Here is a 25,616-nt window from a genome sequence, read left to right as displayed (position 1 = left end):
TGCAGCGTGCCTTTGGATTTTCCAGGTAGATTTGGGGGAGGGAGTTCTCACGGTGCTCCTTCTGGGAGCCCCCATTTTGTCAATTTAATTGAGCTTTTGCAGATTCCTGGTTTCCCAGAGTCTGTGTCGCTACCTCTCAAATCTGTGAGCCCCTGAACGCTGCTCTTTGGCAAGGAGGTTCCCCTTGGGATAAAATGAGAATTTCTGAGCCCAGGAATGAGTTCAGATGTGGCCTCAGCGCTTCCCTCTTCTCTGAGATCGCACTCATGAAGCCTGGGATTCGGGACCTCAGGCCCTCAAGCTCCCCCCGAGGAGAGGTGGTTCTGATCATCTTAATACTTCTCAAGTCCCCAGGGTGAGCAGACCACGAGGGCGCCTACCACCTCGGGGCTGGGCGCCCGCCAGCGGAGCAAGCGTGCCTTCTTTGAGCCCCAAAGGCGCCCCAAATCCCATCCATCCTGTGCTGTGACCCCAGGTCGGCCCTGCTGCACCGCCCGCTCCCACACGAGCAGCGGGGTCCCCAGTGCGTGGGAGGGGCCACCGCGGGAGGGGGGCAGGGGCGACGAGGGAGCTAGCTAGGAAGGCAAGGAGCCCAGCGTTCCACGTGCGCGGGGAGGAGCTGGGATCCCCGGAACCACGTGGGGCCCGGACCGCCCGCCATGCTCCGCGGGACACCGCGAGCTCCACGTGCGCGGGGCGGGGCCGGCCGGTGCCTCTCAACAGAGGCGGACACCGAACCCCAGCCAGGCGAGTAAACCGCAGCGTGCAGGGCAGGGCGGGCGGCGCGGGCAGAGGGCGGGGCTTGGAGGGCGGGGCCGGCGGCCGCGTATAAAAGGCGCTGCGCGGAGCCGGTTAACGTAGTGGCCACGCCGGCAAAGCGGGTTCTCTCTGTTGGGTGGCGAGGGCCCCGTGTCCGGCCCTGCCCGGCCCTGTTCTGCGCGGCCGGCGCGGCAGCATGGCGGGCTCGGGCCCGAAGCGGCGCGCGACTGCGGCCCCCGCGGCGGCCGAGGAGGAGGAGCGGCAGGCGCGGGAGCGGATGCTGGCGGCGCAGCGCGCGGATTGCGCGGAGGGCGAGGGTGTGACCCTGAAGCGCAACATCACGCTGCTCAATGGCGTGGCCATCATCGTGGGCACTATCATCGGCTCGGGCATCTTCGTGACGCCCACCGGCGTGCTCAAGGAGGCGGGCTCGCCGGGGCTGGCGCTGGTGGTTTGGGCCGTGTGCGGCGTGTTCTCCATCGTGGGCGCGCTTTGCTACGCAGAGCTCGGCACCACCATCACCAAGTCGGGCGGCGACTACGCCTACATGCTCGAGGTCTACGGCTCGCTGCCCGCCTTTCTCAAGCTCTGGATCGAGCTGCTCATCATCCGGCCCTCCTCGCAGTACATCGTGGCGCTCGTCTTCGCCACGTACTTGCTCAAGCCGCTCTTCCCCACCTGCCCGGTGCCCGAGGATGCCGCCAAGCTCGTGGCCTGCCTCTGCGTGCGTGAGTATCGGCCTCGGGACCCCGGCGGGCGGGTGGGTGGGGGGCGCCGAGCCGAGGCCGCCGCGCGCCCACGTCCCGGGCCCCTCCCGGCACTCCTGGACCATGCTCACATTCCGCGGCCCCGGGCCGACCCCGCAGTTTTAGACTGAGGGCACTAGCCCCAGAACCCACGTGCGTTTCATTCATTCGTTTCCTCACCGCCTTGGGAATTCGGCAGACAGCAAGCAGGGTCTCCGCCCTGAGCCTCAGGCCGGAACTAACCTTTCCACTTAGTCCATCCAGAGCTCTTGGAGCTGAAGCAATATCCTTACTTTCTTGCAAGGCACCCACGTGGAGTGCTTGAATTTCAAAAGCCAACTACCTGTCTGTTTGAGTTCCCAAGGGAAACTCCCTTTTTCAAGAGAGAAATCGTAGTTTAAAAAGAAAAATACCAAAAAAAAAAAAACACCCCACACCTCATTCAAACCAGCTAATCAGGAAAGGCTGACTCATACAAAACCAAATAGTAATAAGATTCTGTGTGGGCAGTGAATGAGCTGCTCGCGTAGGCAGCAGTGTTGAGTGCCCTGAAGGTTGCCTAGTGAGTTGTAAAAGAGAGGTGCTTGGCTGAAACTTAAATGTGTGCAGGGTGGCTTTGGGGTCCCAAGCTGTGCTGAAACACAGCCATTGGGTACAGTCCAAATGTTGGTGGATAAGGCCCCAGTATGTTGGTGGAGGAGGTCCTGGTACGTTGGTGGGCTGTTTTCTGGTGGGATTTCAGGAAAAAAAAAAATCACTTGTACCAAAAGCCACGCAATTTTCTTTGCTTTGTGGCTGCTGCAGTTTTCCCCCTACCCCTTGGCGAACGTCTAAGGAGGCTTGCAAGACGGAAGTTTCCTGCTTTCAGCGCTGCCCCCTAATTTGAGGCTCTGTCTGCACCTTGACGGTGCACAGAAGTGCAGAGCTAACAGGGCTGGTTTGTGGTTTCTGTCCGAGCCCCAAGACTCAGGGGACTGTGCCATCCCTTGGAGCGGCTTCTGACCAGCAGGACATGCCGATGCTGTTGGGATTCTGAGCCTGGGGACCAGCTTCCCGCATAAGCTCACTGCGTGGTGGTGGTAGTGTTGAGGGGCTTTCAGAACTCTGAGGCACGCTCTGGGAAGTGGTGACCCCAGGAGACCTGACACCCTGACAGAGCAACTACGCTGTGGGGGGGGGAGCGTTTTGCCTTTTGGGGGAGTCTCAGCGATGAGGATCTCAGCTTATAAAAACTTTTGGTCCAAATCTAGGAATAGTCACAGCAACAGTCGATCTGCCTTAGGACGGGGAACCTGTGGCTTCTGGTGGGCTTCTCAGACGGTGCTTTGGGCTGAGTAAGGAAAAGCCCCAATTAAAGAATTTTAATTGTGCGATTTTCATCATTGCTAGGTCTTATTTAATGTTTCGGCCCGGGACGTAATGACGTGATGTTGCCTCTAAAGGGCCCACTTTCTAGTCTTGGAAAATGGCTGCCTTACTTTCTTAAACTTTTAGGTTTAAGCAGGTAAAGGCTCGGGGTGGATTCTGGAGGGGCTGTGGCGGGTACACCCTCACCAAGACTCCGGTCACCAGCGTGGAGGGTCACGTGAACAGCACCCCTTTGGGTGTGAGCTGGGTGTTTGTTGCTTTTTCTGATGGAAAGGAGGTTTTCAGTAACAAAAAGGGATACGTTGTCTGCAGGAGTGAGCGCTAGTCTAGAGCCTGCTGTGTCTAGAGGGGGACGTGGGCCTGTCCGAGGCTGGCGGAACTCGGAGCCGCTGGCCCGGGCTGCTCTCAGGGGCACAGAGAAAGGTTGTGGCCATGCAGGGAGGGGGCCTGCTCTGCGGGGTGCCTGAGAAGGCGGCAAAAAGCCACAAAGTTTCTGAATGTTGTTCGATTCTTGCACACAGGGTGGGTTCTAGAACTTCTCCTCGAGAGGAGAAAGGACCCTCTGCGTCGCGTGCTCCCTGAGCCCCTCCCCACAGGGGGCACGTGCACCCCTGGCCCAGCAGCCCGTGCTGGTGCCTCACGAGCGGCCCCGGGCCTGCTCTTTGAACAGTGTATCCTGGGTTCAGAAGCCACGCTCTTCTCGGTGTTGCTAGTGGACCGTTCCTGTCCCCTGGTCTCGCCCCAGGACAGCTCCTTTCTGCTTGTTGTGACTCAGTTTGGCTTTGGTGCTTAGAATGATCCCACTGACAGTATAGACGGGGGGAGGGGACGAGCCCCTTTTCTGGTAGGTCTGACGAAATGGGGCCCTCTCATGGCGTGGCCCTGGTGTTTCCATGTTTTTAACGAGCCATGAAGGTGAGAGAGGGACACGAGCCCCGTGACTCTTTGCCGATGGCCCCGGGAGTTTGGTTTGCACGGGTTATCTATTGCTTAGCGAGAACTTGGTAGCGTTAGTTTGAGATTCAGGGGACACTGGGTTTATCTTTGCGACAGAAGTCTCTCGGGAGAGGTGAGGCTCTCGCCTGGCCGGGTTTTCGTCTGCGATGTCTCTAGCCTTCCTGGCCGCCTCTCTCTCTGATGGGTCCAGGGGGATCTGGAGAGGCTGGACGAGGCATACACAGAGAGGAGCTGCCCAGGGCAGGTACCTGGGAGCCACTGTGGTTCAGAAACAGCTGCGACCTAACTGAGTCCTTTATCTCATGGAGAAGAAGGGAAGGCGTCTGAACAGGCTCCCATCTCCCTCTGCCAGATGGGGCCCTGTCTGAGTTGTGGTCACTCCCGCCCAGGACACGCAGGTGTCAGGGAAGTGGCTGCAGGCCTGGCCGCCCGCCCTTCTCCCTCTCCCACTGCGGAGGACGGCCGCCCGGACCCCCAGTTGTCATGCACGTCACCCGTCCATCTTGTAGAACCTGGCAGGTCTGCTGGTGGCCAGGAGTGGGACTCTGCGTCCCCTTCCGGTTGGTGGCCCTCGGTGTGGCCTGCAAAGCGCTTCCTTCCTGCCTTCTCACAGGGGACAGAGCGGGTTGCCCAGGCTCCCCGAGATGAGCTGCCGCCGCCCCAGTCACCCTTCCTCCCGCAGACCTGCGTGGAGTGGGGGCAGGGGGTCCTCAGCTGTTGTTCCTCTAGCGACCCGTGACCTGAGATATTTTCCACTGGTGTCAGGCAAAGAGCCTGCGTTCTGCACGTGGACAGACCCGGGTTCTGATTTGAGGAATTCGCGGGCCCTCCTAGCCTCAGTTTCCGCATCTGACATGGGGGTTCGTGGGGGGTGTCTGTGAGGAGCCTCGGCCACTGCGTGTCTAACGAGCATGGCATCCGGGGACCCCGGTCACATGGCGGCTGTGCCCTCCTTCTGGCGTTCGCCCTTGACCTCTTGAGCCGCCCTGCAAACTGCTCTCCTCCCCTCTATTAGCGGAAAGAAGGAAGGAGAGCGTTGGAGAGGAGGGAGGCCAGCGTCTCCCTGTCAGGAGCGGAGCTTAGCTGCCCATCGCACAGGCGGCACCGCGGCCCTGCCGGGGCGGGGGGGGGGGGGGGTGGCCCCGCCCAGGGCTGGGGCACAGCTGTCCCCCGCAGGGGAGGGTGCAGATGAGGCAGGGGTTTGGTGGCTGGGGGTGAGCCGTGGCCAGCTGGCTCCAGGCTAAGTTGGTCGTTGGGGTCATGAGCCGAAAGGGGTGGGGGGTGGCAGCACACCCTCTCCCCCAGGCTTCCTGGCGTGTCCACCGCTGTGTCCCCGGGCTTCAAACCAGGCCTGTCACAGCGAGGCCGGCACACAGCCCGAGGCCGGCTCAGGGTGTCTGGACGCCTGCCAGCCGCCCGGCCTGAACCCCTCGCCACGTGAAGCAGAGGCTTCTGGGTGTTTCCAAGGAGCTGGCAACCCCAGAATCGCGAGCTGTGAGCTGAGTGTAGACGATAGCATGGTAATTAGCCCTGAAATCCGACTTCCTGGGCCAGACATGAAAGCGCTCCGGCTCGAGTCACGGGGCGTGGCGGGTACTTCACAGAGCGCATGACTGAGGGAGGGCGTTTCTGACCCTTTTCCTCTGGGTCACGGACCCCTTTGATGATCCCATGGAATGTGCAGACCCTGCTCAGAGGTGTCCACCCTGCTCGTTCACCCCAGACTCGCGGTGAGAGCTTCCCAGAACCCCGGGGCCCCGTCCGGGTTGGGAGCCTCCCCCCGACCCCCAAGAGCAGTGCCCCCGTCACGGCATAAACGGCCCAGCCTTTGAAATCAGTGTCGTCACCCCCACTGTACAGCCAGGGAGACTGCGGCGCGGTGGGCGGGAGCCGGGGCTGTGGTGCCCTTCCCCTCCGGAGCTGCCTCTCTCATCCGGCGTGGGGACACGGCCGTGTCCGTGCTGGGGGTATCAGGCGTCCGGGACAGTGTCGGTCGCCATGTCCAGGCGCCAGGTCTTCAGGGGCACACACTAGTGGATCTGGGGTGTGTGTGTGTGTCCTGGGCTCTCCGGGAAGCACTGCCCCCGCACTGTGGGGAGTCGGACCCCTTATAGGAAACCATCTAGAAAAACCTCCGTCTTCCTCTCAGAACTTTGCAAACGAGCTTCCAGGGCAGGGTGGCTGACAGGTGCCCCATGGGTTTCATCTACCCAGTGGCCACGGGCCCTGTCCCATGCCCACGCTGGCCTCCAGTTCCTGTCCCCTCCGGTGACTCACAGCAGGTGCCGGGGACCGGGGGGCACGTGATTCCACACCCCCAGTCAGTCAGGGTAACCTTCCCGGGCCCTTGTCTGGATTACTGGCTGGGGGAGCTGCCCAGAGTACGCCTGTCCCCACCAACGGGCCTTGTCCTGTCCTCTCCCCCCAGCAGGACCACTGCCCAGTCCAGCAGCTTCTTGGCTCAATGGTTGGGGTCCCCTGTACCTCCTGGCAGGAGTTCCCCACCCAGCTCTCTCCTCGGTCCTGGCAGGATCCTGCATTCTTGCTTGGGAGTGGGGGTTGACCGGGCAGCCGGAGGGAGGGGTGGTTTCCCCCCTTGCCTGTGTGTCCAGACCTGCCTTCAGGCAGGGGCGTCCTCCGGGCTGCGCCACCCTCCCCCCCGGGGGATGCGCCTGCTCTGGGAAGTCTCCGGCCTGCTGCAGGGAACCCAATCTGCCCTCTGCGTCACCCTGACCTTGGCTGCTGGCTGGCAGCCTGATCGTCTGTGAGTCGCCCCGAGTGTAGCCAGTACGGAACCGAGGCCCCTGCCCAGAGACGTGGGCCCGTGGCCCCCCGTAACCCCGTGGCCCCCTAGCGCTTTGTCCCTGTCCACGTGAGCTGCCCAAGGCCGGTACAAGATTCAGCCCTCGGCATGGACGCTGGCTGCAGGGCTGTGTCCTCAGCTGGTCCCCTTCTAGGGCACCCTGTCAGCCTGAGTCAGCTGGCAGGCCTGCGAGGGCCCTGGCTCCGGCTCTCCGGCTGCGTGACCCGGGGCCTGGGTGCTGGGCCTCGCGGGGCCTGTGTTTCAGAGCCTGGAGCACGGTGGGGTGATCACGTTGTGCCTGCAGAGGGCGTGTGATTGGCCGGCCGTCACGGCGAGGGTCTGGTGTTGGAGGGACTGCAGGGACGCAGCACGACAGCAGGTGTGTCTGACACAGCGGCAGTTGGAGGGGCCCTGGCTGGGCACCCCACACAGCAGCAACACCCCACGCGTTACCAGCCGTGGTGTCAGACCCCTTCAGAGCTGAGGGAAAGGACGAGGCGGGGGTGGGGTGCATGTGGCTGGGAGGGACGTGGGGAGAGAAGCTGCCCCCAGGCGGCCTGTTCCAGGAGGGGCTGACAGCTCGGGCTGAGGGGCCGGGTTCTGGGGTCTGGGTGGGGAGGGAAGGTCACCAGAGTCCGGTTATGAGCACTTATTCCCGGGTCGGGGGGTTGGGGGGCCAGCTCACCTGCTGAGGCACAGAGGGTCGTCGAGGGTCCATGTCTGGCCTCATCCCGGGTGACCAGGGATTGCCCTCTCGCCGTGTGGGGAGGGACTCTCAGCCCGGGCTGTTGTCCAGGGTCGTAGGGTTCTGAAGTCAGCCCTGCCAGGCCCCCGCCGCCCCCCAACCGCGACAACCTGCTTCTGTGCCCCCCACCCAGCCGTCCCCTCCCCTCCACGGGTGTCAGTAGCTGTGTGTTCGTGGTGGGTGGGGCCCTGTGGGACTTGCTCTGGTTGGTGGGTCTCTTCCCTGGCTGCACCTTGGACCACATGGTCAGAGGACTGACGCCCAGGCCCTCCCAGGCAGAGCCAGGTCTGTAACAGTACATACAGTGTGTGCTGGGGGAGCCAGGGGGGGGAACCTGTCACGGGCAGCTGAGGTTGAAGACCCCAGTCAAGTGGCCAGAACATGGGAGTGGGACTTAGGAGGCCTGGGCGTCCTCACCCCACTCCCCTGGTGACTGCTGTGTGACTTCCGGCACATTGGACAACCTCTCTGAGCTCCACTGACCCCAACTAGCAAATGAGGGGGCTGGGTGGATGCTGCAGTGTCCTCTCACCCTCAGGTGCTGCAGCAGGTTTGGGTGGGTGGCGGGGGGATTCCAGACCACAGAGGTGCGAGCCAGGGATGGAGACTAACCACGGAGTCCCCTGCACACACAGCCTCCGCCGTCCTCAGCACGTCTTTACTCAGCAGGCGTGCCTGTCGGCATGTCTGCATGTTAAAACGCACCCGTGGGGCCAGCAGCAGTATTCATATTTAGCTGATGAGGAAACAGAGGCTCAGACCCGCTGAGTAACCTGCCCAAGGTCACACAGCATGTTAGAAATCAGGGCCAACTTGGAGGGGGGCTCCCTCCTATGGGCCTGGCTGTCCTTGGGGCTGGGGGTGGAGGCGGCGGGACCTTTGGGAACCTCTGTATTCTGCAGGGCTCTGCTTCAGAAGAACCAAAAAAAGTGAGACTTGAGGGGTTTCTGCTAACTTCAGGGCTCGGGTGTCAGCAGATCTCAGAGTGAACTGAATCTGCCTTTTTCTGGTGTGTTTTGTTTATTATTATTATTTTTAATTTATTTATTTTTGTTTTTGGCTGTGTTTGGGTCTTCATTGCTGCGCAGGGGCTACTCTTCGTTGCGGTGCACGAGCTTCTCATTGCGGTGGCTTCTCTTGTTGTGGAGCACGGGCTCTAGGCGCGCGGGCTTCAGAAAGTGTGGCACGTGGGCTCCCAGTAGTTGTGGCACGTGGGCTCAGTAGTTGTGGCTCGCGGGCTCTAGAGCGCAGCCTCAGTAGTTGTGGTGCACGGGCTTAGTTGCTCCACGGCATGTGGGATCTTCCCAGACTAGGGATCAAACCCGTGTCCCCTGCCTTGGCAGGCAGACTCCCAACCACTGCGCCTCCAGGGAAGTCCTGGTGTGTTTTGAAATGAAGTGTCAGCCCTGTTCCTGATGCGCGCTGAGACCCCCACCACCAAGCAGGGGGAGCTCTGTGGCCAGGCGTCGCCCAACCCCAGTTAAAAATGGAAAACGTGAAACACGTTCCAGGGCTGGTCGCATTTGAAAATGTGACTCGGCCTGTTAGCAGTTCTTTTTGCAGGAAATCAGTGGCTCGACAAGGGTGGGGGTGTTGGAGGGGCATCGTCCCAACTGGACTGAGGTGTCGCATCCGTTGGCTCCTGTGGCCACTGCCTCTCTCCGCGGAGATCAGACACTGGAATTGGAGCCCTTGGTCCCACCTGAGCAGCCCCTGCCCCTGAGAATTCCTTCATTTTCTTTCAGTTTTCCAGACTCTGGAGGCTCCGATCTGGAGTGGCCGGTGGTGGGGTCCTGGGTGGGTCAGGAGCTGGACCGTCACCCTGAGCGGGCTCTGTATTTGAGCGCGCCTGGAAGCGAGGTCGGCCTTCTCAGGTGTTTGGGGTACAGTTGGGTCCTGTGCGTGCACTCTCTTAGAGCCAGTAAAGGTGAATTACACGTCGTGAAGTCACCCACTGGTTCTCCCTGAACTGTCAGAAATGCAGGTTCTCGGGCCTGCCCAGTCAGACGCTCTGGGTTGCGGGGACCTGTTTTACGAGGTCCTCAGGGATTCTGATAGGCTCCGGGGTGGGGGGGAGACCTATCTGTTATTAGGAGGCAGCAGAGTTAGGGCAGGAGGGGAAGGTGCTGGGTTGTGGAGGCACAGGCCATCAGGGCGGGGGGGCCGGGCCTGGGGTGGAGGGGGCTCTCACCAAGCCCAGCGGATATCTGGGTGTCCAGGACCAGAGTGGAGGCCCCGATGCACCAGGCACCCGCTGTGAACGCCGGGTCCCCGTGTGCTGGGCGGTTTTGGACAGTAGAGTAAAGGCAGGACAAGAACGCCAGAGCGACTGGACACTTTGTCGGTGGTCACTCTCCCAGCCGCCTGGATCACGCAAGCCCAGGCTTTCCCTGGCCACAGTCGAGGAGCCTCGGCCCACCTGCAGCCGGGGCTCCGGGTCCAGGTGCCCAGCGGGTGCAGCTGTTTGGCGGGTAGAGCTCCGGACGGCAGGTGGGCCGGCTGCCTGGGCCCAGGGCTCGTCCGGCCTCAGTCACGGTAGTCAGCTCCTGCTGCTCTCCGGCCCTGTGACAGCTGCTGCCCCAAGAGACCAGGCTGGCCCGGCTTCCTGCAGCAGGCCCCGCCTGCCAGCCACTTCCGCTCCTGTCTCGGGGGCCGCCGGGGGCCTGCCGGCAGAGCTGCGGGTAAAACGGGGCTCCTTTGCCTGGCGTCTCGGCCCCTCCCACCTGTGTGGGGTGGCAGTTACCGCTGGGCCTCAGACTGGCTTTGTCTCAAGCATTGGCCCTTTTTCTTAGGCGTCCTGAAGCCACGTACAGAAAGCACCTTCTTCAGAGACTCATTTGAGGACGCCACCGGCGGCTTCGTAGGACTCACTTGGTAGTGAGGTTCTAGGCTCTGGGGCTCTGACCCGTGGACCCTGCATGAAACCCAAGTGATACCTGCACTCCCCTTTCCATCCTGGAGGGGGACGGTCCCTACAGACGCTGGGCCGGGGACGAGGGAGGGTCCACGGCTGCGGCCCCATCAGAGACGTGGGGACAGTAGGTGGGTTTTCTGATGAGTGGGGGGCCAGCCAGTCCCCAGGTGCTCTGCTTTCAGATGGTTCTCTTGGCCTCGGTCATGCCGTTGTCTGGTGTGTTTGTCGTCGAGTCAGCAGAGGGGGTGAGGGTGAGGGGACCCCCGGGAGTGCCGGGGACGCTGAGTGATGGAGAGCACGCAGCAGGTGCTCACACTTGGCCCTCGTTGCCGGGTTTGTTGAAGATTTTGTTACTGGCAATACACAAAGTCCAGGGGCAGCCCTGGTCACTGGGCCTGATAAATCCCAGCAGGGTGTCACCCTCTGTCAGAGAGGGAAATGGATTTGGGTGTGTGGTTTCTTTTGTTTTTTTTTTTAACTTAAAAAATTTTTAATTTTATTTTCGAGTATAGTTGATTAACAATGTTGTGTTAGTTTCAGGTGTATAGCAAAGTGATTCAGTTATACATACACACATATCTATTTTTTTTCAAATTCTTTTCTCATTTAGGTTGTTACAGAATATTGAGCAGAGGGACTTCCCTGGTGGTCCAGTGGTTAAGGCTCCGCGCTTCCACTGCAGGGGGTGCGGGTTCGGGGAACTAAGATTTGGGTGTGTTTTTTGTATTTTGTTTTGTTTTGTTCTGGTGTTTTAAAACGAAAACAGGTCCCCTTGCCTTTCAAGCTCTCCCTTGCGAGTGAGACAGCCCGTCGGCTGCGCAGCGTGTACCAGGGGGCTGGGAGGCTGGCCCTCAGTGGCTGACAGCTGACAGCAGCCTGTGTGTGAAGAGTTATCATCAGGAGGTGGACCCTGGGGCCTGGAGAGTGAGATAACCGGTCAGGCCGGGGTGAGAGGTCACGTCAGGCAAGGCTGGGCAGGAGCCTTTGGGAACTGCTCAGATAAGCGCCCTCCCAGAGACTGGTGGCACCCGTCCCATTTGTACGCTGGTGGGCCGAGCAGTGGCAGCTCCCCACCAGCCACCCTGTGCTCAGGGTCTGGGAGGGTCCCGGAGGCGCTACCCAAGGGGGGTCCTGAGAAATAACAGATGGGGGAGCTGCCGTGCATCCCCGAGCCCGTGGGCCAGCCCCTGTCCTCGGCCCGGGTGGCCCCCTGGGCACGTGTGGCCCTTGCGGTCTGCAGACAGGACTCTGAACTCAAGCCACCTGGTCCGCCAGGCCGCAACTGGAGTTGGCGCTCATGGCCCGCCCGGCTCTAAGTGTGACCAGCTGTCCCCAGGGCCATGGGGTGAGAGCAGCCCAGGAGGCCAGCCAAGGGGTTCTCCCTCCCCCACTGGGCAGCACTTCCTGCTGTCTCGGGCACGAGGATGGGGTACGGGTGGAGCCCCTGGGGTGGGGGGCGGTGGACCAGGGTGTGAGTGCGAGTTCGTGGGTCCGTTGGCAGAGGAACGGTGACTTTGCAGAGGGTGGCGGGCCGTCCAGCACAGCCCCGGGGCCCCCGGCTCATTTGCGAGGTTGAGCTGGGGTGCCCCTGCAGGCCAGCTAGGTGACTGTGTCACGGCGGGATGAGGGCAGGACAGGCACAGCCCTGAAGGGCGGGCTTCCCGCTTGGCCTGTGGCACCAGCCGCCAGGCCCCGCCTGCTCCCGCCTTCTGCACGCAGCCCACTGCCGCTCCTCTCCGGAGGCCGCTGGGCTCTATCTCCCCGGCCCCAGCTGTTGCGGGGTGCTTATCTGGGGGTGCTGGCACGGGGAACCCCGAGGGGGCCGGCTGCCAGCCGGGGTGCCCTCCCGCCAGTGTGCTGGCCTCACCCAGCGGCCCGCCTGCGGGTGCGCTGGGGGAGACTGTCCTCCCCCTGCCACGCAGCGCAGGTGGGGGTACTGCCGGGAGTAGCGGTAGCGGCAGCAGCAGACCCTGTGTGACACCCGGAGCCTCTCGTGTCCCTGTCACCCCCCTCCGTCCTGCGGGTGTGGAAGCTGAGGCTCTGAAGAGTCAGGCACCTCGTCCAGGTGACGGGGCCTAAACCAGTGTAGCCGAAAGGCAAATCCAGCCTCCCAGAGCCTCCCAGCACTGCTTTCCTTAAGGCTGAGAGACACGGGCCCTAGTGAATCCCCTGATTTACTTCAGATTCTGTTTCATTTCGGAGTTTTTTAGAAAGGACACTGGGGAGCATAATAAAGCGTTTGTTTACTCATCAGCTGAAGTCAGTGGACATTAAAGTTTCATCATATGTCTCAGTTCTTCTTTCTATAAAGGAAATGAATATTACAAAGTCCACTTTGTTCTGGGATCCAGCCCATTCCCCTCCCTACTGCAGACGGCCAGCCCGGCCTTGCCTGTCCACTCTCTGACACGGAGCTGAGCTCAAGGAACAATACCCTCTGTCCACAGGGGCTCGGACACCTGCCGGGTGGGCTCCGCTCTGCACAGGCAGGGTGGCACCCTGTGTTCCTGAAGGGGAGGGCCTTGGGTCGGTAGAGGAGGGGCCCTGGGCCTCGGTCCGTCCCGCCCCCAGTGACCACTGCAGGGGGATGGCCCTGGGGCTGGGGCTCTGGGCCAGCCACACCCCCTTCCTGGATCCTCCAGGTCCTTGTCTGTGAGGTGGGGAGAGGTGCCCCTGCTCCCCTTGGGGTGCACACCCCAAATGGGGTGAGTCACACCAGGTGAGTGGTGCAGCGGTAACAGCGAGGGCAGCTGGGCAGGGCTGGCGGCGGGAAGAGCCACCTCCCCGTGTGTGGCTTGGCCACGGCTCTCCCCACTTCCTGCCTGGCATGAATGGAGGAGTGTGATGCAATCTGTCAGCCTGTTGGCGCATCCGGAAGGGAAGGCCTCAGGGCTGTCACATTCCCCATAATGTGCGGCTGTCCTGGAAAAGCCCCCTCCCCGCCTTACTGTGCCCAGGCTCCCTGGGGCCAGTGATGGGAAGGAACCTGGGCTGCCCTCCGAGGCCCCCTCACCCTGGCTCCCAGCCACGTGGCAGGTCGCCCCAGCCTGGATGCCCAGGAGAAGGTAATTCTGCTGTTCAACCTCCTCCCCCGCCCCCGCCCCCGACCCGGCGGTGGGAGATCAGACGGGTCTCAGAGATCTGGGTCTGCCCCTAGCACCGTGTGCAGGGGTCCTCTCTGAGCCTCTGTTTCCTCTTCTGTGCTGGGAATGGCAGTGCTGGTGTACTTAATATGGGACGGCTGTCTCTGCATTGGTCCCGAGGCCCCGAACTGAGAGTGCGTCCACCCCAGAGCCACACGGCGGAGGCCACTGGTCCTGTTTGTCCCTTGCACACGTCGGCCCCCTCATCTGAGCCCGGGCTCAGCTCCTGCTGCCGGAGGTGGCTTCGGTGCTGTGCCGTGGGTACCCTGTCCCCCCGTTCTCACAGCCTCGTGTAAGCGCCACTACCCTGAGGCAGCTCATGTTGCCACGAGCCTCTGACAGGTGCAGCCTCGGCCCGGGTCCCCACGAGCGCGGGCCCCTCCAGGTGGCTCTTTGCCTTCGTATCTGGTCTGGGAACATCCGAGGGTTTCAGTTTAGGGGTAGCAGCCAGAAGCAACTGGTTTTGAAAGTTTTCAGCCTGAGCTTCCTGAGGGCTTAGCGAACAGTCGTGGTCAGCCGCCGCGTCAGCCAGGCCTAGGGCAGCAGAGAGAAAGTGATGGGGCGGGGGCGGTATTTGGGTATCAGTTAATTTCTGGAAGAGCTAAGCGTGGACGGGGTGCAGTGTGGGCCCCCGGCCCTAACCAGAGCTCAGGGGGCCATGTCCTGTTTTCCTCACACCTGAACTGTCAGGTCTCATCTAGTTAAACAGCGTGGATTTATTTCGTTGTGGCCTTTCCCTCACGTTGTAAAAGTACACGTAATTGATTTAGCTGGGGGAGGAAGCCACGTGGCATCTGCCAGCCCGGGGTTGGTTCTGTCTGGAGCAGAAGCCCGGTCCACACTTTCTCACCCACCGCAGCCCTTGGGAAAAGCCGGTGTGTGCGGGGCATGGTGGACAGACGCCCTTCCCTTGGGTCCAGGCTGTGCTGGTTAATGTTCGACCACCAGCCTGCCGAGAATAAAAGGCCCCATTTGCGCCCCGGCCATCTCCCTGGGTAGCTGGCGTCAGCAGTGGCGTGGGCACTGGAGCGCTGGCCTCGCGGCGTGCGTGTTTCCACGTGCGACTCGGCCGAGAGGTAGGAACCACCGAGTAGGAAGGCACGGGTGTTGAGTGTTGGTTTGTTGCCTTTGTTTTAATCTCATTTTGTTTTGTGGTGAGTTTGCAGAGGGGCTGCTGGCGAGGTCCCTGAACACTGAGCGCTGCCTCCACCTCTGCTCAGGACTTGGAGGGTCTCCCTGGGGTCCCAGGCGGGGCCTGCGTGTGTCGGCGCATTGGGGGAGCCTGGCTTAGCTGCCCGCCCCCCATGTCTCCTCTCCGTCCCCCTGGTGGTGACTGGCATGGAGTTTGGGTCTTTAGTATCTGCTGTGACACCAGCCACAGAGTTCATGCTCGTTTGCTATTCTCACCACTGGGAGCCTGGGCTGTGCATCTCCTTCAGCCCCTGTGGACCCCCCCCGCCCCGGGCTTGTCAGGCTGATGCCACACCCCTTGTGCCCCTGTGGGATCCTACGAGGACCCTCTGAAGAGAGGGTTCCCACCTTGAGAAGTTTGGGTGCCTGTGGGAGAGCCTGACACTTGTGCTGAAATGTCAGGTGGGAGCAGAAAGGTGACTGAGCACCACCCCCCCGAGATGGCAGTGTGGGCGTTCAGCCTGCTCTGAGCCCAGCGCTCTCCTCGAGGGCTCCTGCAGGAGGGACTCAGGTGGCGGTGACGTGTTGAAATCCATTCATTAGGACAAAAAGGCCTTTTTGGCAGCCTGGGGGGCACCTGGGCTCACGGCTGTCTCTCAGCCTGTGACCTCAGGGCTGGGGTTCTCCCCGCCGGCCCCTCTGCCCGCGTTTCCGCGGGACTCACTCGCTGCCCCTGTCTCCACAGTACTGCTCACGGCCGTCAACTGTTACAGCGTGAAGGCCGCCACCCGCGTCCAGGACGCCTTCGCCGCGGCCAAACTCCTGGCGCTGGCCTTGATCATCCTACTCGGCTTCATCCAGATCGGGAAGGGTGAGTGCAGCCCCTGGGCTCTCCCAGCTGTCCCGGGAGGCCCTGCTGAGCCTGGGGGCGTGTGGGGGGAGGGGGAGGGGTCCCCGTCTCTGAGCGCCCGGCCCCAAATCCACCGCCTTAGCTAACGGGTGTCACTGGAGTCGGCGCGTCACGCGGTCCCGGGAGAAGCACTGACACTGAGTTAGGCGGGCTGCACGTCACCTGGCGGGTCGTCCGTCCCAGAGCAGCAGGAGAAACAGGTCCGCCACGCAGAGGCCGCTGTCCTGCCCACACAGGGTGGGCCTGGTGGTGACCGGGGTGGGCGGTGGTTCGTGGGGAGAGCTTGGCGACGCGCCTCCTGCATCAGCGGCACGGCCGAGAGGCGCTGTTGCCGGTGCCGCTGGACCTTCCACACGGGAACGTGCCCCCAGCCCCCAGCAGGGCCCCCGTGCCCTGTGGATGGCTGCCCGCCATGCCGACCCCTCCGTGATGGGCGCCGATGCAGTGGCGTTTGGTGGCGGTGTGTCTTCCCGCTGGGCCGCGTTCTCGTGCATGTGCCGCAAAGTTTATGCCGCGGGCAGGTGGAGTCTCCCCGTTTCTGGCTACTGAGAGGGATGCTGTCGGGAACATTCTCGAGGGTGTCTCTTGGTGAACGGAGGTACTGGCTTCTCCAGGATGGCTGGATGGCAGGCCCACGCTAGCCTTGGGCGTGGCTGCCACAGATCTGTGGTCACCGTGACAACACAGAGCAGCACCACCCCCACCCCCGTGGCCCCGTGTGTCGGGGAGCGGGGAGACCAGCCTCTGTGTCCCCTGGCTTCCTGGGAGCTCAGGTGCCAGCATCTTCCTGAAGACAAGACTTTGTCTGGAGGACCCCGGCCGGGCTGGGTTCCAGGTACCAGGAGTGCTGACGGGAGCACAAAGGGAGCTGAGGGACTCCCTGCCACTGAGAGCTTATGGGTGGAAACCAGTGGGTAGGAGGAAAAATCCATCCTGCGCCCACCAGACGGTCTAGCTGGGGAGCACGTCAGTGTCATTGGAAGAGGACTTGCTGGTGCAGGTTTTGCTTGGCTGGTGTGATTAGATACAGGCTGATGAAGAATGTAGGGGGGCCGGAGTTTTGTAAAAACAAATTTCAGCAGGGAGAGCAAAGCGCCTTTGTTCAGCTTGAATACATAACGTGTTTATAATCCTACTGCCATCGAAAACGTCCCCCCCCGAAGCCATTCCTTTCTGAACCTGGGAGGCAGTGCAGTGTCTGCAAAATTCCTGTCCGCTGGTTTCCCTCCCAGATGGATGCCCTCCCTTGCAGAGGACACTTTGTGAAAACAACCCTTTCCCCACGAGAGTCGCCTGACTTACCCCTTGGGCGGCTGCCCCAAGGATCCCATGCTGAATGTTGGCGGAAGGGCCAGGACCCCTCGGGCAGGGGCTCAGCCTCACGGTGCCCAGATTGGCCGCGAGCCACGGTGCATCTGGAGGACATGACCCCCATCTCGCAGACCTGCCCACGTGCCGTCTCTGCCCTTTACCAGTGCCCGCCTGGCCTGCCTGGTGCCCAGAGGGGCCTGGGGGCTGCAGAAGGGGCTGGGGCGTGGAGCCCGGCAGGTCCAGGTTCCAGGCCTCTGTTCCAGGCCTCGTCCTCGTCGCCAGTGAGACTCGTGGGCAGTCCTGCCCGCCTTCCTGTCCTCCTTCACCAGAACTTTCTGAGGCCCCGGGTGTGGCTCTGTGCTGAGACCCAGTTGAGGACTCGGCCCTGCCGTCCAGGGCTCGCGCTGTGTCTGGTGTGCGGACATCAGACATGTGCACAGGAGACTCGCAGACGGGCAGGCAGGGCTCGGCCCCGATCAGGAAGGCCCTTCTGAGGGCCAGAGGGACGGCTGGATGAAGGCTCAGAGTTGGTGTGACCGGGGCTGGCTCTGCAGGGCCCGGGAGGGGCTCAGGTGGCCCGGAGGCCGGGGGAGGCACGCATGCAGGGCCTGGCACCACGCGAGGGCTCTGGATCCCTGCACCCCAGCCTTCTCAGCAGGGGGGCACTGAAATCAGGCTGGCGTTTCAGAGCCCAGTGGCATGAAGTGTGGGTGGCAGAGGCTTGGCCAGGGGCGGCCACAGAGAGAAGCAGGCCCGGCGCGTGGTGTGGAGGGGGTGCCCCGAGGACCAGGGCTGAGTGACAGCGGTGGGCAGAGGGGCACTTCGTGCCCGCTTTGACTTCTCTCTGTCGGCCCTTTACCTACAACACCCAGCAGGCCCACGGCCCGAGGCCAGGCCATTCCGAGACTGGAGGGTGGGAGTGGGGAAGGCTCGTCCCTTGAGCCCCGGCCCCTCCTGGAGGACACACAATGGGACCGTTGTGGTTTTGCTCGGCTGTGTCCTCCGGTGGGCGGGCCCCCGGCGTCTCCTGGAGCAGTTGGAGCAGCTGGTGTCACCCTGCAGGTTAAGGGTGCCCCCTGGGGGAGCTCACGGGAGGGGGAACCGACAGGCCCGGGCCCGGGCCCTGGCCTCCATGGCAGTTCCTGTGAGGTCACCTGGCGCTGAGACGTAGGCGCCCGTGTCCGGGAGGCCTGGGCGTGGAGGCTCCTGGCCCCTGTGCTGACCATGTGTGTCTGGGCACTGCCATGAAGTGACCTGGGGCAGGCGTGGCAGGAGTCCACCTGGGCCGAAGGGGATCCTGGCAGTGGGGAGGCCCCGGTGGAGCTGTGAAGGCCAGCGTGCCCCCAGGGCTGGGACGAGGCTGGGAGTCACTTGACAGTGTGCGTTTTAGTTCTTAGGTTAGTGGGCCCCCAGGGCACAGAGCGGTGGTGGCGCAACCCTGCCCGGCTTGTAGCAGGGTCGGGGTCCAGTCATGACCCCACAAGGCCTGCGACGATGGGCACTGTGTGCGGGGACGAGAGCTCCCTCGAGGGACGGTCCGCCCTGCGTCCTGTCCCAGGGTGGTGTCCGGAGCTGGTGGGGAAGGCCCTCGGCAGCCCAGCCAGGTGGCCAGAGCACTGGGGGGGCAGGGAGGAGACCCTCGTCCTGGGAGGGTCTGGGTCTCAGCAGGGCCCTTCGCTTGCTAGAGCCTTGGTGTCCTCATGTGTGAAGTGGCCACAGCGGCCCCAGGCCTTGGCTGGGGTTCAGTTCTCCCCACGGTCACCTGTGCCCCAGGAGACAGGGGCGGGGCCAAGGGGGAGGGCGGGCCGTCTGCTCCTCACCCAGTGCCCAGAGCAGCAGGTGGCGCGGCAGACATGGGCACCCCTCGGCCACCGCGGGAGGGCTTGGATGCGGGTGTCTCTTTCCTCTGGGTGCTCTTTTTTCTTTTTTTTTTTTTTTTTTTCGCGGTACACGGGCCTCTCACTGTTGCGGCCTCTCCCGTTGCGGAGCACAGGCTCCGGACGCGCAGGCTCAGCGGCCATGGCTCACGGGCCCAGCCGCTCCGCGGCATGTGGGATCTTCCCGGACCGGGGAACCCACGTGCCCTGCATCGGCAGGCGGACTGTCAACCGCTGCGCCGCCAGGGCAGCCCTCCGGGTGCTCTGATTGTTTTTAGTGGAGACCTTTCCGTCGGCCTGCGTGGCTCTGGGCAGATTCCGAGTCCAGAGTCATCACAGGTGGGAAGTCACATGCTTTGCTTGTGCTGCCCTCGGGGATGAGACCAAAGGCCTGGAAGTTGGCTCTCTCCCTGCCGACCTTGCTCACCCGTGCCCTGGGTGGTCAGCTGCTCGGACGGGGCCGCAGCAGGACGGGGGCGGCAGCCACACAGCCCTGTGCTGGGCACACTTTGTGCCCAGGGGTCTCTGCAGCCTGTGCAGTGCAGAGAGGGTCCTTTGAGGCTTGAAGCTGATCTTGAGGCCCCGGGGCAGCTCCTCCAGGAGTTTAAAAGACGGATGACACCGGAGACAGACGCTGGCCACGGTGAATGGGCACCGTCACCACCACCCCCGAGGCAGAGCGGAGAATAGGCACCAGACACCGTGCGCTCAGCCCAGGGTGTGGAGATGGGAAAGAGGGACCTGCGGCAAGCCAGCTGTGGGATGCAGCCTCCCAAGGGTGCCTGGTCTCTGGGTGGAGCAGGAGACCCGCTAAGGGCAGGGGTCCTACAGAGCTGACTCTCAGATGGGGCTCAGTCCCACGGCCAAGCACCTGCTCGCTTGGCCCGTGATGGTGAGGCGGGATCCAAGGCCACGGCTGTGGCATGTCCTGACCATGCCTGTGAAGGCACAGTGGAAACAGGGAGTGTTGTGGGGCAGCCGCAGCGCAGGACACAGACCAGGGCCTTAAAACGACAGCAATTACCCCCTCACAGTCTTGGGGCTGGCAGTCCAAAACCAGGCCGCGCTCCCTCTGGAACCTGGAGGGAGGAGCGTCCTTGCCTCTTCCAGCTCCAGTGGTTCCCGGGCTCGTGGTTGCATCACTCTGCCTCTGTCCTCACGTGGCCCCCGTGTTTCTGTGTCTTATAAGGACGCTTTCGGGGAATTACGGCCCACCCTCGTCCGCGGTCTCAACCTTGAGATCCTTGCGTTGATTACATCTGCAAAGATCCTTTTCGAGCAGGTCACCTTCTGAGGTTCCAGGGGGACATGAACTTTGGGGGTACCCTGTGCAGTGTGCTCCACCACATACACGACCATTATGTGGAACCCCAGAGGGTTCAGGAGGGACCAGGTGGAAGGTTCCTGCACAGTGGACACCCGCCCACCCTGGTTCGGGGAATGACTTTCTCACAGTCAGCGTCAGCGTCCTGGGAGGAGTGCCCGTGGGCAGAGGCAGGAGGGAGAGCACTGGGCAGGGCGCGGCCTGGTCACCCTGAGGCTCTGGCATTTTTCCAGCTTGCCCCCAGCTGCCATCTCCAGGCTGGGCATTGAGAGACCGTGGGTTCCCATGCCCGGGCCCAGGCCAAGCCTTGGTGAGTGTGACGTAAGCCCGGCAGGACCTTGGGGGGACGCAGACGCCATGAGGAGCCCTTGTCCTCTGATTCAGAGGGGCTGGCACACCCCCCGGGGCTCCTGGTCCCGTCCCCACGCGCACAGCACCTGAGAGTGGGGTGCCCTGCGCCCCCGGGTCGAGGGTTGCCATGGCTCTGCCTGCATGACGCAGGGGGCTGGGCTGCTTTCCCTGAAATCGGCTCCTGGGGCCTTGTGAACACCCACACCCCAGCCACCCTGGTTCCCGAGGCTGCCAGAGAAGCCAGGATGTGGCTCTGCGCTAGCCTTCACCTTCCCGTGGCCCTCCGAGATGGGCAGACCCTATGAAGCGGCCTTGGGGCCTGCCCGCACCGCGGGTGAGCCTGGGGGCGGGACCCACCCCAGGTGGCATCACCTTCTGGGTGAGCAAGTTAGAGGCGGCTTTGAGGCCTGCCGGGAAGCCCCAGAGACGGGGTGGCCCAGGGGACCCACACCCCCAGCCCCTGCGGGAGGGCCAGCGCTCCCCCATCTGTCCATCGTGATGACTTTTCTGCCTGCCTGCCTTCTGTAGGCCTGGGGGCCCCATGAGGACAGAGCTGGAGTGGGGAGCTTGGCGGTCATGGGCGGGGGTGGGGTGTTAACGAGGTCCTCCATCCCGTGTCTGGCCGGCATCTGGAGCTCTGTGTTTTTAACAAGGATGGCATCCCGGTTTGGGGTCCGGGGCGGGGACGGCCGAGCACATGAGCCGTGCACCTGCCAGCACCGTCTATAGCGGGATCCCGCCCGGCACTGTCTGCTGTGTTGGCCGTCTCGTGTGTTGCCGGGTATTCGCGTCACCCACACTCCACCCACTGGATGACGCCCCCAGCCGTGACAATCCCAAGTGTCTCCCATCACCGCAGGTCCCCTGGTTGCTGGGGCCGGTGGCGGCTGAGTCCACCGTGCGGGGTCTGGGATCTGCCCTGATCTGCCCTCCCAGGGGGTTTTCTTGTGTGTCCTCTGCGGTGGCCGCCAGGCACCGAGCGACTGCGGACACACATCATTCCATGGGGTGTGGCTGCCTCCCTTGCTTCTTCTACTGCTCTGGAGACTACCAGGCAGGTGCCGCGCACGCCCCCCAGCTCTCCAGACCTCTGTAAGCCCCCCTGCTGTGAGGGCTCCAGCCCCAACAGGATGCCCGGGCGGCGCGGGCAGGCGGAGCCACTGTCCCCGGGCGGGCGCCCCCGAGCCGTGCCTGTCCTGGGGGTCCCGGGGCCAAGTGCCTTGCAGAGCCAGCAGGCCCGGCGCCCATTCCAAGGCGCCCGTGGAGAGGAGGGCAGAGCTCGGCCAGTGTTTGGTCGGGTGCCCAGCCCGGCTGCGGGTCTGATCCAGGCGGCCCTCCAGCTCAGACGGAGGCTGGACAGACCCAGGAGTTCTGCCGAGGGGGCCCACGTGTGCACCCAATTGGGCGCTGGCTGTCGGCAGGAGGGAGGTGACAGGGAGGGGGCAGCACAGAGGGACTTGCAGTGGCAGATGGGAGCCCAAAGCAGCCACATTCCTGGCGGAGCTCCCCCTCAACCCCCTGCCCCCTGCACCACCGTGCCAGGGGAGAAGCAGGGGGTGTGCTGGCCTCTGTGCACCTGGATGCCCACTTTCCTCCAGGGCATTCGGGTGCTTTGTAGACAGGGAATGAGGCCCCGGATAACCAAGAGAGCTCCCAGCAGGACGGCCCGGCCACACCTGTCCTACCGAGGCCCCCAGTGGAGCCCGTGAGAGTCTTCAGTCTGCGTTTGGGCCAGAGCAGCTAGTATTTTCTTGGGGTTTCAGAGGCTGCAAAGTCACTCTAAATCCAGGAGATAACCGTTCTGCAGCAGGAATTCCATCCACCGTCTCAGGGCGATGACGCGTTTACGTCAGGACTGCAAGCCGTTAGCACAGCGCCCCTTGATGAAAACAGAGGCTTCCCAGGCCTCGGGGCTGAAAACGGTTCTGTAACCCCAGCCTGTATTCCAAGCCTTGAATTTTATTCTCAGCAAGAGCACAGGCCGTCCTCCTGCATAGCCGTGTCTCTAGCCCACACGTGCACGTGCGTGTATCCGTGGTGCACGCACATGCACACACGTGTGTACAGTGTCACTAATTCAGGATTGTGCTCGAGGTGGGAGCCAGGTTTTTTTAATAAATTTATTTATTTATTTATCTTTGGCTGCATTGGGTCCTAGTTGTTGCACGCGGGCTTTCTTTTAGTTGTGGCAAGCGGGGGGCTACTCTTTGTTGAGGTGCACAGGTTTCTCATCGCGGTGGCTTCTCTTGTTGTGGAGCATGGGCTCTAGGCGTGCAGGCTTCAGTAGTTGTGGCGCACGGGCTTAGTTGCTCCGCGGCTTCTGGGATCTTCCCGAACCAGGGCTCGAACCCGTGTCCCCTGCACTGGCAGGCAGATTCTTAACCACTGCGCCACCAGGGAAGCCCTGGGAGCCAGTTTTAATGGCTGCACCAAGATCTATCTTCCAGCGTGTGCGAAAAGCAGTTCCCCTTGAAGCACAAGCAGGAGATCGAAGTATGTCCTGATGGGGAAATGGTGCAGATTGAGGAGAAAATCTCAAGTGCCTTACTTGTAAGGAGCCCTTGCTGTGAAAGGCCTTCAATGTTCCAGAAGTAGTTGCAAGACCCTGACCGGCAGCAGCACCCTGTAGGGGTGCAGGGTCTTCTGGAGACCTGAGGTCGCGGGAGCAGCTGCAGCGTCTGGGAGCGGCTGCCTGCTCAGGATGCCAGACCCAGGTCCGTGGGCAGGTGGCCTGAGCCTCAGCTTCCCCAACTTGTGGGACAGATGCCCCTCCCCCTCCTCACAGCTGTAAAGGAAGGCACATTCCAGAACATTCCATGGGGAGCAGCCGGGCCCTGGGTGCTGTGCTGGGGTGCCCTGTCCTGAGCCGGCTCTGTGCACTGCCCCTGCCCACCCGCCTGCTGACCCCCCTGTGACCAGGCGGTCTCAGGACCCGGGCCTGTAACACAGGTCACATGTGGGTGGCGGGCTGGGTGAGCTGCCAGCCTCCCGGGAGCCTTTTCTCATCACGAGACCGTGGCCTCATCTGGGGAGCGGAAGGGACCTCCTGCGTCCTGAGTCCTTCTCCCAGCTCACGCCTGAGCACACCTGCAGGGCAGAGTCCAGGCATCCAGGGCATCTGGACCCAGAAGGGAACTTGGGGTCCCTCCCCTCCCCCCGCGGCGTTTGCCAGAGGAAATGAGTGCTGCCTTGAAGTGCAGGCTTTGACTGGGTAGAATGACGGCGTTTTATGGGAGCCTCCCTGCCACGGGTCCACTTTTCGACCTCCTCATACCGTCACCGTGTTGTGTTCCTGGGGTGACCAAGGCCATCGCCCTTGTGGAAGGCATGGCGTCCTCCATCCCCCCCGTCCCCCGAGGGACCTGCAGATCCTCCAGCCACGGGCGGCAGTGACCCATGTAGCAGCCCCAGGGTCACGTCTCAGCCTGGTCCCTCGGGTCCTGGACCATGTGCTTCTCAGCAGCACGGGGCACAGACCCTCATATCCAGAGCCGTGGGGCCTGTGTCACGGCCGCACCCAGAGCCGGGGAGCCAGGAACGAAAACCCCGTGGAGTCTGGCCGCGCCCCTGCCCGTGTCTGTCGGCACCTGGCTGGCAGGCTGGTCCCTCCTTATGGAGCGAGTCTTTCTGGGCCTGGGTGTTATGGGGCCATTTCACAGATGGTGTAACAGCCTCAGAAAGGGCCAGACACTGTCCTAGTAGCCAGGGACCCTTCTAAGGCCCCCACGTTTCACGTCTACCATACTGGGTTGAGTGGTGGCCCCCAAAACATGTCCAACGGAATCGGTGGATGTGGCCTTACTCAGGAAAAGGGTCTCTATAGGTGTAATTAAGGAAAGGATGGAGCTGAGATCGTCCTGGGTTAGGGGGGCCCTAAGTCCAATGACAGGTGTCCTTTCGGGTCACAAGGGGGGCCACAGCAGAGGTGCCGGTGAAGGCGGGGCAGAGGTTGGAGCGATACGACCACAAGCCCAGGACGCCTGGGGCCATTCAGGGTGGAAATGGTCAGCAGAGAAGCCGACCCCCTGTGTCCAAGAGCCCAGTACGTCCATCTGGGTTAGGGAACAGAGCTGAACCCACCGTCCCTCACCAGCTGCAGCCCCTCGGGTACAGCCACGTCCCAGGGCGGGTCCAGGTCGTCTTCGGGAGCTCGTGTGCCCAGACGAGAAGCCTGGCTTACGCTTAGCAGCTCTGGGCTCCCAACACTGAGGGGGAGAGTGGAGACGCAGCCCAGGTGCCCTGACTGGGCCGCATCTTGAGATCTGCAGGGAGCGTCCTCTGAGGCGCCCAGCGCCCTGGAGCCCAGGCAAGGCAGACCCACCCCGGTGCCCGCCCGTCCCAGGCATCCTGTCCCACAGGCACAGATGGGCGCTGGGTGTCCGCCCGGCCGGGGATCTGCAGAGCTGCCCTCCCCATCTCTAGTGGGCGGGGACAGGGGCCTCAGACCTAGCAGAACCGCGCTCACCCTGCCTGCCTGCCCCGGCCCCTGGGAGTTTGGGGGCTCACAGGTGCATTTAATCTGTTGCATTTTTGTCTATTACTGTATTTTGATCCAGGAACATTTCGGAACTTGTGGCTTGGCCTCCGTGCCACGATTTCTAACGCAGAATCCCTATCTGTCTGTTTGGCCCCTGCCAGGTAACATGTCCAATCTGGACCCCAAGTCCTCGTTTGAAGGCACCAAAGTGGACGTGGGGAACATCGTGCTGGCGCTGTACAGCGGCCTCTTTGCCTACGGGGGATGGTAGGTTCTAGAACATCCGGGCCCTGGGGCACACGTGCCAGACCCCAGAGTGTCCAGAAATCCACACCTCTCGGCCATCCACGGGCAGTTCTACGGGGCGGGGGCAGGAAACCCCATGCTTCCCGAGGAAGCACAGAGGGGCCCTCATAGCAGTGCTGTTCTCGGCTCGTGTCCTGCCCCCGAGAACGGGGCCCCGAGATAAACCTCTGCTGACACCTCAGGGACGGTGCTGCTTCCCAGGGGGGATGGCGCTGGGGAGGGGCAGGAGCATCGCCATCTCAGGAGGCGCCCGCATGGCCCCAGCTGCTCACCAGGAGGGAGGGAGCGTCCTGGGGGTGTGGGCGTCCCCTCTCCACCGGCCCAGGGCAGCCAGGTCGGACTCCCCGTGGAACCTGCATTCTTTCTTCCCGATGACTGAGGGAGGAACGTATAATAAAAGTCTGCTCTCTAAATTCTAGGAATTACTTGAATTTTGTCACAGAGGAGATGATTAATCCCTACAGGTATGTATGCGAACAGAGACGCGTGTTTTT

At 62.5% G+C, this 25,616-nt stretch overlaps 1 protein-coding gene across 4 annotated transcripts in view; it reads left to right on the top strand.

The window, feature by feature from the left end:
- Positions 1 to 873: 873 nt before the first annotated feature.
- SLC7A5 (solute carrier family 7 member 5) overlaps positions 874 to 25,616 on the top strand; it is a 60,961-nt gene continuing 36,218 nt past the window's right edge. For 3 of the 4 annotated variants that reach the window (XM_060000709.1, XM_060000711.1, XM_060000710.1), the window contains exons 1-4: positions 874 to 1,487; positions 15,312 to 15,437; positions 24,978 to 25,083; positions 25,542 to 25,586. In XM_060000709.1, coding sequence (XP_059856692.1) covers positions 956 to 1,487; positions 15,312 to 15,437; positions 24,978 to 25,083; positions 25,542 to 25,586 — 809 coding nt within the window. In that variant the 5' untranslated portion in view covers positions 874 to 955. Of the gene's footprint in view, positions 1,488 to 13,263; positions 13,358 to 15,311; positions 15,438 to 24,977; positions 25,084 to 25,541; positions 25,587 to 25,616 lie in introns of those variants that run through there. The other variant, XM_060000712.1, reaches the window with a different exon arrangement.

This window comes from Delphinus delphis, chromosome 20, assembly GCF_949987515.2.
Source record: "Delphinus delphis chromosome 20, mDelDel1.2, whole genome shotgun sequence".
Taxonomy (NCBI): Eukaryota; Metazoa; Chordata; class Mammalia; order Artiodactyla; family Delphinidae; genus Delphinus; species Delphinus delphis.
The sequence above is the reverse complement of the archived record's forward strand: the minus strand, read 5'-3'. Positions and strand labels throughout refer to the sequence as shown.